The sequence below is a fragment of the Myotis lucifugus genome, unplaced genomic scaffold (genome assembly GCF_000147115.1).
Source record: "Myotis lucifugus unplaced genomic scaffold, Myoluc2.0 scaffold_16, whole genome shotgun sequence".
Taxonomy (NCBI): Eukaryota; Metazoa; Chordata; class Mammalia; order Chiroptera; family Vespertilionidae; genus Myotis; species Myotis lucifugus.
Genome location: NW_005871064.1, coordinates 2,668,096 through 2,690,320, shown reverse-complemented (window position 1 = coordinate 2,690,320; position 22,225 = coordinate 2,668,096). Strand labels below are relative to the sequence as shown.

The following is a 22,225-nucleotide window of genomic DNA, read 5'->3' as shown; positions in this document are numbered from 1 at the left end:
CAGTGAGGGGCTGATCCATGCTAAGCCCCCTCAGGCTCCGAATTCTCTGATTCTGAGCTTGAGGGCCGGGGGCCTCCCCATAGGCCCAAAGCACAAGACAGCTAATTACTTCTCACTCACACTGTCTCCAGAGAATGTCAACACGCTGGCAGGTCAGAATCGCAACACTTTCTTTCCCAGCTGAAAAGGAGCTGCCCAGGCCGGGGGTCGAGTGAGGGCCAGTGACGAAACAGGCTGCCAAGTGCCAGACTCAGGCTGGATCCCGTCCACCTAGAACCACTTATTATCATGGTATCGGCTGCCATTAGACCTGCTACACCATTCACAGTGCCGTCTAAAATCACACCACCGTTAAGTACCGCCCCTCGCTCGGTGAGAACGGGTGTCCCTAAGTGTGCAACTGGCTGTCCCGGAAGCCATGCACGCACTGCTTCTTGGTACATTGTTTTTATGGAGCAGGGATGCCTACAATTACTCTTTTTAAAAAGGAATTATGCCCATCGCTCCTGCCAATCTCTCCCTTTCCTACGCAGGAGCTTTTGTATACTGGTTTTGCATAACGTAGGAGGTACCCATTAGGTGCCAACCATGTACGCACATCACCATGCAAAGGCAGACACACACCAGGTTACTATGTACAAACAAGGGCTCTCTCGTTGGGCTGGTTCTGACCAGTGCACCCCCCATGTCCCCTCCTTGCCCCCAGTCCCCCCACCCCAAGAGAAGGCAGGGGGTCTGGAGTCAGGCCAGCTTCTTAGCTCCAACCCTCCGCAGCTATTGTTCCTCAAGAGAGGTTCTACTGGCGTTTAGGGCAGGACAATACCCCGTGGTGCCTGTGCCCAGCACTCAGCCATTAAATGCCAGTTTTCCTCCAACCCCAGCAGTCATGTGACAACCAATCCCCTCCCCTCACTCCTCTCCCCCATGTTTCCAAACACCTTATAGGGCCAGTCCACTGCATGCCCGCCTGCACAGAGCCCCTCTGCCTGGGGTTCTTGATGGGCATCCCAATTCTCTGCCAGCCTGGGGCTGCCCGAACCCTGGCCATGAGGTTGGGCCCTCTGGATCAAGAGTCACCAAGTTGCGGTCTGTGACAAAAGACTTGCTGTTTTTTTAAACTACTGAACCATCAAAGGCCAACACTTTTGTGAAAGACCACACAAATTAACAGAAAAATAATCAAGCGCTTGAATGCCGTGGCAATGTCAAGCTTCAAGGAAAGTTTCTAAATGTTTATTCTTCATATCTGTACTTCATTTCTATCGCTGACTGGTAAGAGTAACCAGTGGACCACACTGAGTATCACTGCTCATTCTAGGCCAGTGGTTCTCAAATTATGGTCTCCATACCAGCAGCTTAGGGCATCGCTTAGAAACTTAAGGGAAATGCCAGTTCACGAGCCCACCTCAGACCTTGAGGATCTGTAACTCTGGGGTGGGGCCCAGACATCTGCGTTTGAAACAAGCCCTCCACGTGATTCTGATGCCTGCTCTAGTGTGCGAACCAAAGCCTTGAGCAGCCTCTTATCGGAGTCGGCTGGGCTGGGACCCCAGGAGCCGTACAGAGGTCAAGTCTGCCGGCCACTTTCCTCACCCCACTTGCCATGGAAGGAGAAGCGCCCTCTCAGGCTGGGCCACGGGCCTGTGCAGATGAGGAAGGGAGAAAAAAGTTATAAAATAAAGATCATTGGAGCCACACACTGCCGGGAAAATACTCTTTAATTAGGGCCAGACTCCTGGAGATCGCCAAGGGAGGCTTGAGGGAGACCACTAGTCTCCATTAGCATTTTCCCAAGGGCTACATCCAGGTTATGAAATAGGAGGGCTCTGCATAATTTGCATATCATTTGCATAGGCCTACTTGGACTGCACTCTCTTCTCCAGCAATTTTCAACAGAATTACAATCTTTTCTTAGAAAACCACTGCTGCCCTAAGGGTTGTCACTAATCATTTTCCCTGCTTTCTGCCCCTCACCCTCCCTCTCTGACAACTCCATAACCCTGAGCAAAAGTGTGAAAAAGGGAGAGAAGCGGAGAAGTGGGGACAGTGGCTACTGATGGGATGGGGCAGCCTGGGTTGTTCTTGGTGATCTGAGCATCCCACCCACGAAGGGATGCTGGATTTAGGAATTCCACAAACCCGTAAACTCAATGTCTTAAGAGGGAGAGCACCGCATTTTCATGTTGCCAACATCTACCGTGTCCACAGTGTCATAAAAGGTAGTATATCTTATTATCAGAATTATTGAAAGAATGTAAATTTCAGGCTAAAGGGCAACCCTTTTAAGGGAGATAAACTTAACCTTATGAAAAACTCACTGCATTATGTTTATTTTTCTTATTTCTTTCTAGACCAAGAGCTGAATCCTGGCTCTCCCACACGCTACCTGGGCAGCATCAGACATGGGGTGCCCACCCTTGAGAGGGGCAGGAGGTGGGTCTGGTGAGAGCTGCACACACCAGGCACTCAGGAATTGGTTGCGATCTGTCATCGCCATGGTCTTTTTTAAATCGCATTTGTTTTATTATTATTAGGTTTGGGGGCAGCTTTCGTTTCTTGCCACTCCTTCTGAGCAAGTGAGAACCATTCCTTCCTCTTTCTGTTTTCCCGGCTGTTAGGGGAGGTCTGGATTTTAAAACCAGAACTGTAAAAAGTGGATTCAAGTGGAAAGGAGAGCTGTGTGCGAGACTTCCAAAGAAAGGCTACTGTGGGGACAGCCTTCTTTCTTCCCTGGAGCTTCCAAAAGCCAGGGAGAGAAAGACTGTTGGCTACTTGTTTTCTCCGAAGGATGGCGAGCAGCCCCCATTCAGAACGCCCAGGAGAGGAGCCCTCACCCAAGCCCAAATGGCTTTTCTGAGTTTCCTTTTAGGACACATTTTTTGGCACTTCTGCCTCTAAGCCTAGGGTTTCTCCTCTGCTCTGCTCTGGCGAGGTCTCTGGTGAGCCTGAGGTGGTGAACATCCCTCTTGGCAACTCAGGCTGGTAGCGCCAGTATGCCATTTGTCCGGTGAGCCAGGGCCAATATTCTAGAAGCTCCAGGGGACAATTCCAGGGTGGGCAAACTACGGCCCGCGGGCGGGATCCGCCCATTTGAAATGAATAAAACTAAAAAAAAAAAAAAGACTGTACCCTTTTATGTAATGATGTTTACTTTGAATTTATATTAGTTCACACAAACACTCCATCCGTGCTTTTGTTCCTGCCCTCCGGTCCAGTTTAAGAACCCATTGTGGCCCTCGAGTCAAAAAGTTTGCCCACCCCTGTTAGAAGCTCCTTGGGACAATTCCAGGATGCAGCCTGGGTTGAGGAAACTCACCCTGAGCTTAATCAGTCCTTTCCCTCTCCCAGAGGATTCCCTGCCTCCCCCCCCCCCGCCCCCCCTCCCCCACACAGTCTCACTTAAGTGCATACACACTAGCAATAGGCCCTGCCCCCTCCCACCATGCCACACATGTACCCAGCTGGAAGGCTTCTAGGCTCACAGGTGCTTAGGGGAAACTGAGGCTGGGTAAAAACACCAGCAGAGGCCCAGCTGTTTGTCTCTTGCTCTCTGTCACCCCCTATTGATACCAGCCAGCAGAACATGTCACAGCTCTCACTTTCCTCCTCTCACCAGATTGGTCTAGATCCACCTGCTTCCAACCTGGCCCTGCCCTCATTCCTCCAGGTGAAGCTTCTGGCCTCCTCCACCTGCTCTGTTCTCAGGTGTCTGGCTTCCTAGCAGGGCTCCTCTTCCTTCCCCAGTGATCAGTAAGGCAACTCCCAACCAGCCCCTCCCAGACCAGCTCTGCACCAGGCCTGGGCAAATGCTGGCTTGGTGGACAGGCCATTCTGCACATGGAATGGTAAAACCCATGGCCCTGTCCTCCCCATGGTCAAACCTGGCTCACTCAAGCCCAGTACTGGGTTCGGGATCACAGCTACCAAAATGTTCATTTATTTGCCTGACCTTGGCCCTGCTGTGTATGCCCCCTGGAGCAGGGGCAATTGTTCTTGGAACATATCTGTCGTTTGCTCAACCCCATGCTCAGCCCTCTGGTTCCCCATCACTTGTGTTTGTTCCTAATGTAAATAGAGTCTCACCCCTGAGCAGATGCTGCTAGTGGCCAGGGGTCCCTGACAGGGTCAGCCCTTGCCTACTCTGGCTGCTGCAAGCTCAGCTTGGCTGAGTGAACCCCCGCAGTCAGCCTGGCCCTGGTGTAGAGGAGGTAAACTCTGCCCTGAGTGAGCCTCTTCCTTCCACAGGCCAAGGGCATAGGCCCCAGCCGGCTCCCCCCCCGCCCCCGGGAGCCACGCCCAAGGCACAGACTGTAGGTATCGGTTCTGAGCCTCCAGCCCCTGTGAGCACCAGGCCCAGCTGACCTTTTCTTTTAATAGAGAGAAGATGGACAGAGAAAGACAGGGTCAGACAGACAGATCTTGGCAAGCATCAGAAGGTAAGTCCTATTTCTCCTACTGTAAACTTTCTGTCAATTAACAAGTACTTGTGAGCAATTCCAAAATGTGTGTGTGTGTGTGTGTGTGTGTGTGTGTGTGTGTGTGTGTGCGCACGCGCGTGTGTTGAATCTCAATTTGTAACCAAAAGTCATTTGGTGGGATTCCTAAGGGGCTGTGGTGGTAAGTCTGTGTATAAGCTCATTCATTCAATCATTCATTTAGAGAAACAGTGTGATACAGGGGCAGGGGCAAGGCCTCCAGAGGCACACAATGCAAAGTCAATTCCTGCCTCTGTCTCCTGAGTCATTCAGGTGTGACCTTACACCAGTTGCTCCCCTCTTGAGTGTCAGTTTTCCCATCTGTTAAGTGGGGCTAATAAGGCACTTAGCAGAGTGCCCTGCACAGAAGAAGGAGTTAATAGATGTTGGCTGTTATTAGGCACCTGGCACTGTGGGGGCATAATGTTAAATATTCATTCCACCAATATCTTTTGTCACCAAGAGCAATGAGCCCCAGCCCATGCAACAATGTAGGTGGATCTTAACAAAACAACATCAAGTGAAACGGACTCCAAAGATTATACACAGCACAGGGCGGTATATGAGACTAAAAATAGCTACAAGAAAATATGCTTTTTAGGAATACATATGGATACAATAAAACTAGATAAAGGAAACGCAGGAGAATAAGGATGGGATTATTCCTCGGGTGGGCGGCAGGGGGGTCTGAGGCAGGATCTTATGTTTGGATGTAGGATTTGTCGAATCTTAGCTTTGTTATGGGTGATGAGCTCTTGGGTGCTTATTGCATTAATAAAAATAACTACATAATTAAATAAAAGCAGACTGTGCCTGGACCAATGGAGAGATGTCTGGTGCCAAAGACTGTGAGTACACCAGTCCTGAGCATCAACAGTCCCTGGGAAACAGAAACAACTGTATTGGGCAGCCATTGCAGGCCAGACACTGTCCCAGGCCCTGCGTCTACACCAGGGAATGTAATAGAATAAAAACCCCACCTTCTTGGACTCACAGGCTAGTGTGGAGACAGACGGAAAACAAACACACAGTGTCGGCATGTGAGTGCAGTGGGGAGAATGAAGATCCCGGGGACAGGAAGCAGGCAGCTGGGAAGGCCTCACTGAAAAAGTGACATTCGAGCAAAGGCCCAGAGAAGAGGAAGGAGGTGCTTGCAGAGTGCTGGGGGGCGAGCTTCTGGGCAGAGGGAACATTCGGCAAAGACCCTGGAGATCGGGAGGCAGTCGGTGCAGCTACAGTGCAGCGAGTCGGGGAAGGTGGGCAGACGGGTCAGGAGGGACAATGGGGCCTTGCAGGTCACTCTGAGGACTTTGGCTTTTACTCGGGAGCCACTGAAAGGTTCTGAGCAAAGGAGGAAACTGTCTGACACGTGTCAAAGGCTGCTGACCTGAGAGTAGATGGTTGGGCAGAGGCGGAGGCTGGGACACCAGTCAGGAGGCTGTTGTAACAGCCCAGGTGAGAGAAGGGGCCGCTGGCACCGGAGAGATAACCGCGAGAAGGAGACCAGTGCCCAAACCCAGATAGAATTATGGCCCGGCTGCTGCTCTCCTGGGACTCCCCGGCTGGCAGCAAGGACCAGATACATGTGTAAATAACCACAAAACAAAACCTACCGTAAACTCTACAGCAGTTCTGAGCCCCAACAGGAGAGCACCCAGCCAGGCGCAGGGAGTGCTGGCCGCCTCGGCCCGCTCCTCAGACCCTGGCTGGGCAGCCTCCACCTCGGGGTCCTCCAGCTCTTCCCTGAACCCTCTTGCAGCCAACCTGACCGGAAATGCGGGTCACCTGTGTGGTCAGACAGGCCACATTCCCTCCCCACCGAGTTTGCCTGTCCCCTGATTGCCTCCCCTCCCCCACCGAACCCCAACAAGGCTCCCCAGTGCCCTCATTAGAGGCCTCATTGTGGCTCGACTGTTGGAGAGCCCAGGGAAGCTTTAAAGCAGTGGTTCTCAATCTCGGCTGGAAATCCCCTAAAGAAATTGAAAGATGACTGATGCCCGAGTGCCACCCCAGAGCCTGCCTATTGGCCTGGGCACTGGAATCTTCTCAGCTTCCAGGTGAGTTTCACATGCAGTCAGGGCTGAGAGCCACTGCCCCAGTGCCCTGGTCTAGCTTCCCCGCCCCCATCCCTTGCAGGAGCTCATGCCCACAAGCCTCTCCCCTGTCACTTGCCCTCCCAGGCAACGTCCTGGCTGCCGCATCTCCCCGGAGGCGAGGCGCCTTGGCAGAACCTGGCCAGCCCTGAGATGAGCTGAGAGTGCCCACACGGGTGGGGGCTGGGCAGGGCAGAGCGTGCGCCCACCTACCTCCCACCGTGGGCTGGGACTCGGGGGCTTTCTGCAGGGCTGCCCCACAGGCCTGGAGAGTGGAGCGGTACCCAGGACCACCCGCTTCCAGGGGCCCCGAGGCTGCTTCTGAGGCCAGAAAAGCCCTGCGGCTCAGATGCATTTAATCAAGGCCAGGCTGGCTCTCCTCCCCAGCTCCTCCCATCTTCCTCCTCCAGGACTAAGACTGGAATGCATTTTTATTAGGCTTTTCCTAGGTGAAAATGGTGCCGGGCTGGGGGTGGGGAAACTGGAGGGAGTGTGATTTACACTCACCCTGAGTCCTCACACCTCCCAAGGGCAGCCCGAACCGAACCGGCAGCCTGCGCACACAGCCGCTGGCAGGTGGGTAGGACCGTGCAGGCTGCACCCCACCAGCCAGAAGTCACATCTCTGCGTGAGTGCCCCCAAGGCCTAAGTGAGCCCAAGGCCCTTTGGAGGAACGACTAGGGGAAGATGGATGCTGGTGTCTGTAAGGTTCCGGCAAAGACACCACTCAGGGAAATTACCCGCATTCTCCAAGCCCCATGCACACTGGTCAGGCTGCCCCAATCCACTTTCTCTTTGCTCCGAACGGCTACTCTGACTCTCATCCACTCCTAAGTTCCATCCCCAGGCTCCCATCCCTGCTCAGCCCCAAACGATAAAGGCCATTCCCCCTGGACAAAGGCTGATAGGCCCCTCCGCCTGCCTTCTAGAAAGGGTACCCTTCACTGGGTCAGCTGCTGGTGGCCTTGGCGGGATTTCTCAACAGAGGCACTGCTGACATTGGGGCTTCTTCACTGTGGGGGGCTGGCCTGTGCATTGTAGGATGTTTCGCAGCATCCCTAGCTTCTACCCACTAAATGCTAGTAGGGCCAGCCTCCCCAACCTGTCTCCAGACATCACCAAATGTCCTGCGGAGAGGGGGTGAGCGACATCACCCCAGTTGGGAACCACTGAGCTATAGCAGTATACCGGGGACCTCTGGAGGGCAGGGACTGTGCCCGCACTTCTGAGAGACAGTTCAGTCTGTGGCAGTACAGAAAGCCTGCTGCGTATTAGTGGCTGTGTGAGCTTGCTCAGGAGGCCTAACCTCTCTGGGCTCTAGCAGCGTCCTCTGTAATCACGTAACAGCCAACATGGGCTCCGGGCTGGCCCTGTGCTAGGCACCTTTCGTGTATTTTCTCATTTAATCCTCACGACATTTTCCTGGAAAAGGTCCCTCTTTTACAGAGGAGGAAATCGAGGCTCAGAGAGGTCAGGCAACTTGGTCGAGAGCACACAAGGAGAAGGCAGGCAGTTGGACTCCAGAGCCCATGGTCTTATCCACAGTCGGTCCCCCTCCCTAGCGAGGGGACTGTGCCTGAAACCACCTCTGAGGTCCTTGGCAATTCTGTGACTGCCATTCATTTGATGTTGCTGCTATAAAAGGATGTCCACTGGGCATCCTGCATCCCGTGTCCCCCGGCCCCGCCCTCCAGGACCCCACGAGCACACACCGTCCCTCAGTCCGTATGCCCTACCATGTTCTAAGTGCCGTGCCAGGATCTAGCTGTCAGTGAGATGTGGAGTTTACCATCCAGGGAGGAGGTGGTTTTAAACAGCCTGTTAGACATTCACGTACAACTACAATGAGAGCCAACAGGGGGCGTGACCTAGCCTAGAGGGTCAGAGAAGGGACAGCCTTGCTGCTCTGTGACAGACCCACAGGCCCCGAAGGTGAGGGACGCCTGTGCGCCAAGGGAGAGCCGTGCCCACAGCCTAGGGTGGGTTCTAGGACCCAAAGGGAGGAGGGTGCAGAGAAGTCGGAGGAGGTGGACACGCCCTGTGGGCCCTGGTGAGAATCTCTACCTTTAACCTAAAAGCAACAAGAGGCCATTGGAGGGTTTAAATAAAGAGTGACATGATCCGATGAATATATTGACCAGAGAACCCCAGTGTGCTACTGGGAGGGGTGGGGGGGGGCGGTATGCAAGAGAAAATGCAGGGACACCTGTTGGGCTGCTGGCTGGTCCAGGGGAGGGTGACCTGGGCTGCATGATGACAGGGGTGTGGGGAGAAGGGCAGACTGCAGGGGCATTTAACACGCAGAGCAGAGGGCAGCAGGTGAGGCTGAAGCTGGAGGCCTGGTGGGCAGAGTGCTACTCACAGGAGGAAGGGTCAGGTGTGGGATCGAGGGCAGGAGTTCCTCACCGGTGCCTTGTGTTTCAGAGATGCTGTGCCCGACAATGTTGCACTGAGTAACTCATTGATCTAATAACTGATTCATTGATAAATGATGCCCAGACCTCTTTCCTAGGGGGACTCTCACCATGAGGCCCCCACCCCTGACTCGGGACACATGCTGGACAGGGACAGACAGACCACAGAGAAGGCCCGTGTGCAGGCGGCCAAGCCCGGGGACCAAGTCCACCAAATGAAAATATAAGTTATTATTACTATTACCTTATCAGCTCTGACAAGATCGCAGCCAAAGGTGGGGCCACTGCAGCCTGTAATACAATATAAATGGGCTCTCGGGTGGCAGTTGGCTGTTGCATTGATTCTTATTCACTCAGAAGCTAAATCACGGTGCTAATGTAAAACATGTGTGAAATATCCCTTTTTCATGCACTAGCCATGAAAGGACTTCACAAATCTCCAGCCAAATGCAAGTACTTGTGAGTAATGGGAGCCTGCACATGGGCATCGTTTTATCACCACCTACCAGCCAGCTCGTTGAAGCTTTGGGTTCAGGTTAGGAAAGCACCCCAGCCACCAGGAGGTGCAGAAACACCAGCACAAGGTCCCTCCTTGAGAAAGTGACACTTGATTGCAACCCAGGAGCTGAGGGTTTAAACGTGTGTTTAACACCATGTGTTTGCACCTAGAACCACTGACTGTTGGGATGAAGCCGGAGGCCTGGTGGACAGAGTGGATGGTGGTACTATTCACAGGACGAGGGGTCCAGGTGTGGGGCCACTCACCTTGCCTGTGTGAGGGATGAGGGGAGCAGGGGCAGGGTTGCCAGCTCCTCGGGGCAGATCTCACTAGTCCAGGCCACGCTGCTTCTCTCCCTGTGTCAGGACCCCGGCCAGCCTCGCTGGACATTCCACATCTCCAGAGCTCAGGGTTCCTAAGTCTTCAGTGAAATCAGAGGAGGAAATGGGAGTGGAAACTGTTTCTAACAGTCCGGGAAGGCAAAGGACAGTGCATCCTGACGGGGGGTGGGGGGGGAGGGGAGGGGCACCGGCAGGCAATTGGCCAGCCGGCCCCGCTCCCTGGTCGAACTCCCAGTCGAGGGGACCATTTGCATATGAGCCTTTTATTATATAGGATGTGTACTCTGCCTACTTCTAGAAACAATTGGGGGCAGTTTGTAATTCAACACACACACAACAGAATAGCTCAGAGTGACATCAGATTGAAGAATTATTTTTAATAAAAAAAAAACTAGAAATGACCCAAGTGTCTCTCTATAGGAGGCTGATTAAACAACAACAACCACCACCACAACTCTGTCCGTACAGATACAGTGGAATACTACACAGCTATTAAAAACAGGCAGTGCTCTGTGGACTAATATGGAGATATTTCAAGGATATAAGTTTAAGGAAATAAAAAAGCAAGGTGCAGAATACACACTAGGCACTCTTGTGTATGGTAAAGTGAAAACTAAGAATATATATCAAATTTCTGTATTATAGCATAAAGAAACACGGGAAGAATAAGCCAGAAATGGATGCTTATAGAGCTGGGCCCGGGCCCAGGAGTGGACGGTACATCACAGCCTCTAGCTAGGAGGAGACTGGAGACAGCCTGCAGGTGGGCAGGCAGCTCAGGCTGGCCATAGTGGCCTGGCCTCCCTGTCTCGTCACTGGGGGAAAATAAGAGAAGGACCGGGTCAGTGCCAAGCCAGTGCCACCCAAGGCCTGCCCATCTCTGCAGGGCTGTGCCCACATCTGCTGACTCAGCCCTGAATCACTGTTACCCCAGCTCCTGACAGCACGTGGTTCCAGGAGCTACCAAACTGCAAGTGCCATGTTCACCTTCTCAGGCTCCTGCCCGTCCAGCACACTCTGACCCACAGCTCCAGCCACCCCACCCCGGCCTTCCTCACTCCGTCCCAGCTTGGCCCAGGTGCCTTCGGTTCTGGGGGGCAGTGCCCTGTGCCCCACTGTGGCTCAGCTACAGCACTTGTGGGAGAAGAACCCAGAGAGGCAAAGGGCAGCACCCTCAGCGAAGGATGGCGGCTTTGTGTGTAAGCGAAACGACCTGCTCCTGGAGTAGGAGGGAGTGGCCGACCATCAGATCAATGGAAATGAACTGCTAGCACCCAGACATTCATCGAGGAGGTGAAATTAATTCTAGCCTATTAATAAGTTATATCCATATTATAAAAACTTAGAGCAGGGTGTATGAGCAATTTTTTAAAAAACCATTAAGTAAAAACGAGCTGCAGAACATAATATGTAGCTTAATCCCATATCTGTGAAATAGAGATATCCTTTCCATCTCCAAGGTCGCAATACAGATACAGACGGCGATATGGATGTAACAATTCCCTGGATTGTTGCTAGGGGTGAGCTCTGAAGAGGGAGGGAGAGTATCACAATTTCCAACACTTTCTCCATGAAATAGTTCTATATTGTTTGAATTGTTTCTTATACAAAGCGGTTATTATTTTTGTAATCTGCACACAGATCTCTCTCATCACTGCATACCAGGTTGGGCCTGTGTGCCGAGTCAGAGACTCAGGGAGAGAAGCCGACTCCCAAACCCCCGTGCCATCAGCAGAGGGGACCTGAAGCCCAAGGGCAGCCGGCCTTCCCGCAGGGCGCCACAGCGCGCCAACGGCAAAGCTGGGCTGGCCGCGCCTCCCTCCGGCTCAGCCCTGGGCTCTCTCCACCGTGCCCTGTGGCCTGGAGATTAAGTAAGTGCATATGGGTGGAGGGTTCTCTATGGAGCTGGGAGGGGAAATGTTGGCCAAGAAGCAAAAATAGACTTGGCCCTCCGGAACCTGGCAGCCAGGTCCATGCCACCACCATGGACTGATGGAAGGTTCCGGACAAGTGTTCATTAAAGATGAACATTAACTGTAAATCAAAGCCCCAGAGTGAGTGCTAGTTTCAAAGCAAATTAGACCAAGTGGGAGAATGCGTGGCTGGTTTCAGCCCCAGTGCTCACCTGACAGTGCCCACCAAGCCGGGAGAAGATATACCGTCTGACTCAGAAACGTAACAGGGTCAGGGTCAGGGTCAGGGTCAGGGTCAGGGTCAGGGTCAGGGTCAGGGGAGGCTTCTTTACGGTGTGTCTCTCTGACAGAAAACTCATCACCACTGTCTCCCCAAAAGGCAGCTGACATGGCAGGATGCATATTAAACAATTAACGAGCACTATTAAATCTTTTCTTGCACTGGGTTCCGAAGGCCTGGCTGGCAGTTACAAGGATGGTGACCTCTCCCATTTGGTTCCTGCTTTACAACTTAGAGAGGCTTTGGCTCCTTGTCCTATGGGATCCTCTTGATGCCCTGTGACCAGCAGTCTTGACCTTCATTCTGTGTCTGAGGAGGTGGCCACGTGACTAGCTCAGGGTCCCTGGACACTGTCAGGCAGATCTGGATGCTAGATCTTCCAGGCCTGGCTATGTGCTTCTCCCACACCCCCGCCTGTCGGGGGCTACAGGCCCAGAAAAGTGGACAAACCACCGCTGGGAAAGTGAAACAGCCGAAAGCCATGATACGGCCAGTCTGGAGTGAGGTGCCACGTCTCTCCCACCCAGACCACCTGCATCATGGTGTGGGCACATTTTGCCACTCGGATCTTGTCTTCTGAGTATGTTTGTGTATGTGGGTTTGAGTATATGAATACATGTGTGTGCATTTTTTAAATGTTTGACTAACTCTGTATACCCTTGAAGTGTTTTACATACATTGCCCATTAAACTCTTTCTTCAAGGTTAAATGATGTCAGCAGGACAAGTGATCTAGTTATTTCCATCTGTCAGATAAGGAAACTGAGACCTGGCACAATCTGTCCCAGGCCTTGTTCCTCTCAGTGGCAGAAGGGGAGAGAGGAAAACTAATGTTGTTAAGGGTCCATGGAGGCCAAGCGCTCTCTCTACATCATTTCATTTCATCTGCCCCAGCATCCTGGGAGGGAGGCGTTGTTACCCCATCTTACACTTGAGGACACTGAGACTCAGAGAGTCGGAGTCACCTGCCCGGAGTGTCGGAGCCAGAACTTAACACCAGGGCTCCCGGAGCCCAAAGCTGAGGTCTGGGGTGATTGTGAACGTCCACAGTAGGGCCAACTTTGTGCTAGGCACTGGGTGAGTCCTTTCTCAAAATATCAATCCTAACCATCTAGGATCAATCCTGGCTTTCTGAGCCTTCGCATGTGCCAGGCGAGGGCTGAGATCTGCCCATGCAGGACTCTGGCGGACAAGGCATGTGTCCAGCTTGTCTCCGAGTCCTCACGTGGCACAGAGCTGGGCCTCCTGTTGACGTGAAGCGTCCACGCCAGCCCTGTCCTTTCCTAGGCCCCTCCTTTCATTCCTGCGGTGTAGACTGAAGGTCAGTGTGGGCTCTTGGATAACAAGTCCCCTGGACTGCTACTCACATCCTGAATGACCCAGGCATACCTTGCAGGGGAAGTCAGAGCCCCCCAACCAGCTCTCTGCACCCAAGAAACCACGTCAGCTCCCAGGAGCACCTCAAACTCTTTCACCTTGACCTACACAGCTGCTGCCCACCTTTTCCAAGATTTCCAGGCAGGTTGTCTTCTCTCACTGCCCTAAGGCATGATTTGATGATGATAAACATTTTCACATGAAGGCTTGGGTGACTCTGAGTCATAATTCATTGCTTTGTTTCTGTGGTTTATCTATTTAAAAAAAAAAAAACTTAGAAGAGGGGGCAGGAGTCAGTGAGTGGATGGTGTGAGTAATCCCAGCCTCTCTCAGCTCTGGTGGGAAGATGAAAACGAGGGGTGGAGGCACAGAGGGGGAGAGGCTGGGAGGGCTGGGCAAGGAAAGCCACGACCCCAGTTCCGGATAGGGAGGACTCGGGCTCCCAAGTCAGATAAGGCTGTAATCCAAACAAGGTTTATGTGCTCAGCTGCAGACTGTGGGAGCGTGGAGGCGGGAGAAGGGAAGCGTTCCAGCTGAGTGATCCATAACCAAAAAGGGATGGCCTGTCCAAATCCTCCCCAGGCCTCAAGGCCCAGGTCAAGTGCCACCTCCTCCAGGTGGCCTGCCAGGACCACCACCCCAGCTAAGAGCTACCCTCTCTCCTCTGAACCTGACCTTGTCATTTATCCCTAGAGCTGATCGATGGCTTTGCTGGTCCCCATCACTGCTTATTCTTCTCACCGCCCCGATGCTATCATGAGCCCCAAGGGCAGAGAACCTGTTTTTACCATCTCTGTATCTTCTGCGCAGGTGACACCCACACCAGTCCGCACCTTGGATGATGTTAGACTACACCTGTGTGCAGACCCACGGCTCCCAAGTCAGCATCGGGGACCAAGTTTCAGAAAATGGCACCACGGAATAATCACACCACTTCACCTGGGCCTTGGCTTTTATACTGTACGACGCCCTTTCATACTCTTATCGGGTAGGCGGCAGGCGATCTGAAGCTCATTTTACAGTTAAGAAAGCTGAGGCTCAAAAGCTGTAGTGACTGCCCAGTGAGCAGTGAGTACACAGAAACAGCTCTGGATGCCAGGTGTCTGCCTACGTCCACATTTTCTGGGGAGAGGCTGGAGGTGTCCATCTCCTTCAAAGCACATGACACATGGTTCGGGGGACACTGCGTTGCTGCAGCTCACCACCATCCAAGATGCGCAGTGTGTCACAGCATAACCGAAGCGCTGAAGAAACCTTTTGCGTTTCGTTCAACACAAACTTTCCTTTCCTGGACCCTTTTGCATGGGACCTTTTTCGGGGGGGAATGTCTCCTGCCCCAGAATGACTTGCCCAAGGGGTGAACCGTGCTCCCAGGAGAACTGTATGTTACAGACTGAGAAAGGCTTCGGCTAGGTGAGCAAAGCTCTAACGGTGAAATGTCAGGGCTCAGCCAGGTCGTAAGAACATTTCTTATTACTGTTTTTTTACTTGTTATTACTGAACATTTCAAATATACAAAAATAGTAGAGCACCATAAATCCCCACATAGCCACCACCAATCACCAAATTAGCTTCAACAATATTCAACGGTCTGTATTTGCTTCTCCCACCCTCTTTTTTCTGAAATACTTTAAGGAAAATCCGAGATAGCATATCATGTCCTCTGCAAATACTACTTCACTAGTAACACCGCCACAATATTACGCCCCCTAAAAACATTAACAATGATTCCTGAATAACGAACACCCCGCCTCCTTGATTCTCTCATGCATGCCCTTCTACAGCAGCCAGGCTTGAATCAGGACTCACACCAGCCCCACGGAGTGCTCTTAAAAGGCTCTAAAAAGTCTGCTAGTCTAGAACAACTCCCTCTCCCCCACCCTTTTACTTCCCCCTCGCCATCCTGTCAGAGAAGTTCGGAGCTGCTCGTGGTCTGGGTTTGGGGATGACCCCGTGGTGGAGTTTCACATGTGCCTGCAGTCCCTGCACAAAGTGGTGGTTAGATCTACAGGCTCGGACACATTGAGGCTCAGCTTTACGGCAAGAAAACATCGGGAGTGGTGTTGTGTCTTTCCTATTATGTTCCCCCTTGCTGTCCAACTGCAGCAAAGCTAATATTGATCCCTGGCTTTGGATGGAGGGGCACATCCTCTTCAAGCAACCGGGTCCTCCTGGTGTCTCCCCAGTTCTGTCACATTCTAGAATCAGGTCCTAGAGTCATCTCTGACCCAGGATTTTCCCATTTTCCATGATTTTATGGAAGGGTCTCTCCTACCATCGAGTTCCAAAATTCTACCACCTGTCCTTTCCTAGGCTGTCTCTAGGCGACCCTCTACCTTTCCTATTTTTTCCTTTAAGGAAAAGACATTTTTAAATGGACAGACAAGCTGGGGAGCCTGCGTTCCCTTCAGGTCAGGGCCACACCACTGACCCGGGGGCTTAGGGGTCCCAGGGTCTCAGCCTGTGGATCTCCCCAGCCACCTCTCGGAGGAGTCAGAATCTCAAGGAGAACAGGAACACATAGTTCAACACCATAAATATGCATCCAAAAGTTTTAAAAACCAAATTACACAAATCAAGCTTATTCTGAGAGGTTCGTCTGCCAGGGGTCTCTAGTGCTCCAATCAGCATAATTAAATAGTACGATCGCTCTAGAATTGATTGTGGTTTTCACGTTTTTTTACCACCCAAAGACCATTTCAGCAAGATAATTTTAAGCTAATAAGAACCCCCAAATTAGAAACGAATTAAAGAGATGGAAAATACAAATGTATTTGTTTTTAGTCGGGCACTATTTTTATCAGAGGAATCATGAAAAATTAAAATTGTTAAATAGTCATAGGAAGGTTGTCAGTCAAGGGCAATGTGCCTTTCCACCTCTCCCTGCTGCAGGATTTTAAGGTGATAGATCAGAGGCCATTCCCCCGAGGGCCCCCAGGAAGCAATAAAGAGACTCGGAGCAGAATTACACAGTGCGGGCTTGGCACGGAAAGGGCGTTGCCATGTAACACTCTCAAATCTTTGGAGATTAAGATTCATAACACCTCTTGCTTTTCAAATAAATGCAGGCAGACCCAGCAACAGGATGAAATCATTGCAATACTTCTCATGCCCATTTCATAGATGAGACCCTGAAGCCTGGGCAAGGTGAGAGTTCTGCATGGGGTCACGGCGCAAGCTGGGAAGGAGCCAGAATTACATCTCTATCTAAATGCGCTTGGTTCCATAAAACCCCCTCCTCACCGTTCCCCAAATACTTCATAAATTGGTTTTTTAAATAGATGTTTTCATATTGACACTGGTTTGCAGGACTCTCTTAGGATTCGTGACAGCCTTGAGTGCTCCGGCCCCAGGAATCGGGAGCCAGCTGCTCCAACGTGAGGAACCCCAGTCTAGAGAGGCACAGGGACCCACAGATCATGATGGTGAGCACCCAAGGACCCCTGACCCAGCAAAACTCATGTCATGTTGACCCAGCCTTAAAGACACCATTTCGGCCCCTGAGCCTGCAGAACTTTCATTCATTCTATAGATTCTGCACTGATTCCAGTGCAGCTGACACCCAAGTCAGCTTCACATCACTGACCTGTACTGCCTTCCCCTGCTCCCTCCACACCAGGCCCCGAGGACATGGCATCTGCCTGCACACACTCCCTTCAAACCTCCTTCCCTATCGCAGAATCCTCACCACACACAGGCCAGGGCAGAGAGAAGGACCCACGGAACTTCCGTAGATGGCTGCCCCGCTCCCCTCAGGCCCAGAAGGGTGAATTATGAATTTTCACGATAATCTGGGTGGATTCCAAACCCAGATATCAGGAAAACATCCCCAGAGGAGAACAGGACCTTCCCCTCTCCCAGAGGAGAACAGGAGACAGGGGCTAATTCTGAAGTGGCCCCCAGGACAGGATGGGGGGACACCCAGAGGGAGCACCAGCCCAGCCTGCAGCGAGGACAGAGCTGGTGGGCCAGCCCGCCACGTGATGCTGAGTGCAAGGGCGTCTGGAGAATCAGCCCAGCTTCCGGCCCAGAAAACAGCCCCAGGTAGGGAATTAAGAGTCTCAATAACATTTCATAACTTTACAAAGGACTTTCACATACTTGATCTCACTTGAGTCTCAGAAACACCCCAGAAGGCAGAAATTATGTAATCCATTCTTCGGAGAGGGCTGGGCCTAGGAGAACTTGATTTTGTGGAGTGCCGACCCTGAGCCTATGCGAATAAACATACACAGCAATTACTTTCTGCCGCTGTTGGGGGCCAGTGGCTGGAGCAGCTGTCATTCACAGAATAATAAGAAATGTACTCCCCCACGCCCAGAAAGAACAGCCATATTCTGTGACAAAGGGCTCCCTGGCCCTAAGGGGGAGTTACCTGCATTGTTATGACGAGGCAAAGAAAGGGGGCAGGTAAGGTAAGGAGGGGACTTTGTTCCAGAAGAAAGAAGGTCCGCGGATATGCAGCTTTGGGAGTAGGATCCCTGGGCTGGGTCCCAAGATACCTTAGGACAGGTGATAAGCCTAGAGTGGCTGACAACCCCCACTCCACAGGAGCACAGCGCCTTGGTGGTGTCCCATCTTAAGGTGTGGGCCTGGGGCATTGGGGTTGGGGGCAGGATGGCAGCATTCCCTATGGCAGAGCTGACATAGAGACACAAGCTGCCTGCAGGGCTTGGCTCCTCCAGATGACCAGGTCTGGATAAGGAGGGGCCACAGGCAGCTGCCACTACCCTGGGCCAAGGTCCAAGCCTCACCCCTCCCCATCTGTCCTGACCCAAAAGCCCCACGTCCTCAAACAGCAGAAGGCTGGAGACAGAGCACCAGACATACCTGCTAGGAAAAGTTTACCAAACTTCGCCAGTAGGGGAACTCAAATGGGCTTTCATTAGATTTAGAAAAATAAAAAGGCACCAAGCAATTATTCATTATTTGATTTAGTCCCAATAGTTACCCAACAAGATAGAAACGACTAGTCCCACTTTGAATGAAGCTTCTGAGGCCCAGAGAGTCTCAGGAACTGCCTGCGGTCAGCGCCAGGACCAGCACAGGTGGCAGCGCTCTGAGCCCAGGAGGTGAGATGCAGCCAGGGCTGGTTCCAGAAAACACATCACCATCTAGAACAGTGGTTCTCAACCTGTGGGTCGAGACCCCTTTGGCAGTCGAACGACCCTTTCACAGGGGTCGCCTAAGACCATCCTGCATATCAGATATTTACATGATGATTCATAACGGTAGCAACATTACAGTTATGAAGTAGCAACGAAAATAATTTTATGGTTGGGTCACAACATGAGGAACTGTATTTAAAGGGCCAGAAGGTTGAGACCCACTGATCTAGAACAAGTGATTCAACACATCTCTCCTCATTCCAGCCAGTTTCCCCAGGGATTCACTCCAGTTGTGCCACAAGAAGAGGCCATAATAGTAAATCCTGTTGCTCAGCTCAGGCTTCACCCCGCTTCTGGACTCCCCTTGGCAAGATATTCCAGATTCTAGTCTAGATCGGGGACCTGAGCTGTCCAGTACAGCAGCCACTAGCACACAGAGCTACTGAGCACTTGGAACGTGACTGGTCCAAACTGAGATGTACACTCAGCGTCCAATACCCTCTGGACCTCAGAGACGAATGTAAACTATCGCTTATGATTTGTGTATTGATTACAAGTTGCAAGGGTAATACTGGGACCAGGTTGAGTTAAATGAACCACATTATTACAAGGAATTTCACTTGCTGTGCTTACCTTTTTTCAGGTGGCTACTAGAAAATTACAAATAATGCGTGGCTCGTGCTCAGCCCCTCGTGGGCAGCCCTGCTCCAAGTGCCACGTCTCTGATGGGTGTTACCCACCTGCCCCTGCCCCATTCCCAAGAACCGCGCTGCAAGCCGGGGAGGCAAGCCTCCCAAACATTCCGACAATTCGTCTCTTCTGGAAATTCCTGGACTCCGTCCTCCCACCCACACTCAGTGTCCATGAAGAACCTCCGGCCCAGTAACTGCCAGGGGAGTCATGTGAAGTGCAGGCACCAGTTCTGAGTGTTCAGATCCACCTGAAACCACACTGTCCACGGCCAGGGGAAGTGTCATAAGCAGGTGTTCATGCCCAGGTCTCATACCCTGTTAGCACCCGACGGCCTGGGAACTAGGGTGCGTTTCTCCCAGCCTCCTCTGCTCCCACCCCTGCCAGACTGTGAGCTCCTCCACAGCAGAACACTGCAGGGAAACTAAATGCATTGATCGCTTGTGAGGGCACCGCTGCTGTGCCAAGTGATTTGCATGTTTTATTTTATTTTATTTTATTCTCTCACCCATCCTGTGAGTAAGTATCGGCCTGTTGTGAAGACAGGAGCCCAAGGCTCTCAGAGTCGTGGATCTGTCTCCATTCCCATGCTTTTTCCTCTGCCCCATACGTACCCTTCCCCATGGGCAGACATCCCTCAGGGATCTTTGCTTTTCTGGTACCTAGCACAGTGCCCAGTGCATAATAGGTACGCGGTAAATACTGGTAAACTAGGTTAAGAACCTCCTGATAAACCAAATCCTATGCTCTTTCTTGCCTTGATCAAGACGTACATTGTCCCTTACCTTCCTGGCCTCATGCATGATGAAGTCCTCACTCACCCACCTGCAGGGCTGGGCCTTTCCTGTCTCCCCGTAACCTCCATCGCCTCCCACCATAAAGCCCCACAGGGTCAGGCCTGCTCAGATCCCCAGTCAAGTCTGAGATGCACAGACCACCTGCCCCGCTGAGAGGAGGGGTCCGGGAGTGGCCCAGGGCCAGTACACTATGGTCTGGGGTACCGAGGGACACAGCTATCCCGGGCACCTGTGGAGCTGCCAGCTCCCTCACTAAGCGCCTTTAGGTGTAACAAGTCCCCTGACTATCCTTGCTGGGTCCCTGGAACTCGATTCCCTGTCCATTTCCTCATATAAACAGGAGCCAAGCCCTGAGCCCGCCTGATGCCTGTAGCTGCTCCATTTCCTAGAGCTGGGCTCAGATTTCTGGATTCCTTCTCATCTAATTCTTTCTTCCTGATTTAGAACAAGGCCACCCAGAAGTCTTAATACTCTGCCCCTCCCCACCCCTAGCCTCGACCCTGTGGACCCTGACCCTGGCCTGTGCTGGAAAGGAATTTGCCACACCCCCTCGGACCTCCTGCCCCAGGTCATTGGCTCTCTCTCTCCCCCTGCCCTGGTCAGTTTCCCAAGGCCCCAAGCTATTTTTGCTCCTACCCCAGCCTGCCATTTTCCCGGTGAAAGTTGCCAGAGTGGTGCACTGTAAAACACACACAGTGAAGACCAGAGGACCAATGGGACAGAGGTCATATTTGGGGTATCCAGTCCCACTGTCCCCCATCCTTCCAGACTCAGGCCCTGCCTTCTAGGCTCTGGGGACCTGCTCAATGCTTCCTGTCTTAGCCGCCTTCCCACTGTGTCTGTCAGCTTCTCCCGGGCTCTCCAGACCCCTACTCATGACCTCCCCCAGCCACCCCTGATCATCGGCTCCTTGCCCTGGCATCCTTGCAGGGATGGAGGGAGCCACAAAGTCCCCCTTCCCTTTTATTTTTTTTACAAGAAATACCGACCCATCACTTCACTCTGTCATTTGAAAAATCTGAACCAATCGGCAGGCTTCCCACCCAGGGAGTCCCCAGTCCAGCCCTCAGGTATCACCAAGGCACGAAGAACTCCTGTGCCTATAGCTGCCTCTGCTCCCTGATTCCCTGCCACCAATTCCCTGGTTCCCAGGGGAGCTGACGGGGAGTAATGACTTCTTGATTTGTTGCCCTGAGTTCTTCAAACAAGAGGTGTTACATACATCACGGCATCAGGCCTTCCCATTAGGCACAGGAAGCGGACCCACCTGATGCTAAATCTTCCGGGGCCTGGCTCCAGCAAGCGCATGGGGCAGAAACTAATAACTGGGAAGCATCCATCTATCATCTTATCAGGCCTTACAAGGTTTGTTTGCATAGTTATCTTCCCAAGGGTTGACGTTTTATGTCTCCTGCAGGCTGATGTATTCTCCTACCTGTCATATCATTCAGGAAGAATAGATGAGCCGCAGGTTCATTACCTGTCATTACACCGTGTGCATGTCGCCAGGGGCCGAAGCATCCATTCTTCTTGTCTCCCGGCTGGTGCAGCCCCCCCGACTTAGAGGCTCCGGGTCCAACGGGCTGTGGGTTACACACTCTTCTCAGGCCCTGGGAGGGCTCCACGCCATCCCTTACTGCTTTGCTGGCGGGCCCACTCCTCAGGGGTGGTGAGGCCTCCTGAGCTCCCAGCTGCCTCAGAGGGAACCTGAGGAAGAACGGAGGTCTCTGTTACCAGGGCCAAAGACACATGTCCAAGTTTTAACTGTTCTAGAACTTTCCAGCTATCTTCTCATTGCTCTTTATTATTAGGTCTTGCAATTCCTGGTGACTATGTGAATTCTACATCAGCCAGAGTCTTTCTTCACTGCCCATGTCCCACCCACCAACACTATCCCCAAGCCTCAGCCTGCATGTATACACACACACACACACACACACACACCTGTATTCCTGTCTTCTTACCCTGCATATTTCTTATCTTCCTGAAAGACCCACCTTTACTCACTCATCCTAACCACCATTCAGAGTTTGGCTCATAACCACCAACAGAACCTCACTGCCCAGGAAAGAGGAAGGACTGGGGTGTTCTCCTCCACCAACGAGACCACAAAGAACAAGAACGTGTCTACTGGGGACCGTCCTCAACTCTGGAGGCCCAGGTCCCCGGGACAAGGCTTCCGGTGTGCTGTGGTTTGCGGGCTCCAGAAGGCCACCGGCCTGTGGCTGATGGAGAGCCT

The 22,225-nt window shown here is 52.3% G+C and overlaps 1 protein-coding gene across 5 annotated transcripts in view; it reads right to left on the bottom strand.

The window, feature by feature from the left end:
• The window catches only part of ZBTB7C (zinc finger and BTB domain containing 7C), a 214,582-nt gene extending 192,900 nt beyond the window's left edge, over positions 1 to 21,682 (bottom strand). For 2 of the 5 annotated variants that reach the window (XM_023750855.1, XM_006085113.3), the window contains exon 1: positions 21,422 to 21,682. In XM_023750855.1, the coding sequence (XP_023606623.1) occupies positions 21,422 to 21,473 (52 nt within the window). In that variant the 5' untranslated portion in view covers positions 21,474 to 21,682. Of the gene's footprint in view, positions 1 to 17,492; positions 17,605 to 21,421 lie in introns of all 5 variants that reach the window. The other 3 variants (XM_023750856.1, XM_006085112.3, XM_023750854.1) reach the window with 2 other exon arrangements.
• Between the last annotated feature and the right edge of the window lie 543 nt (positions 21,683 to 22,225).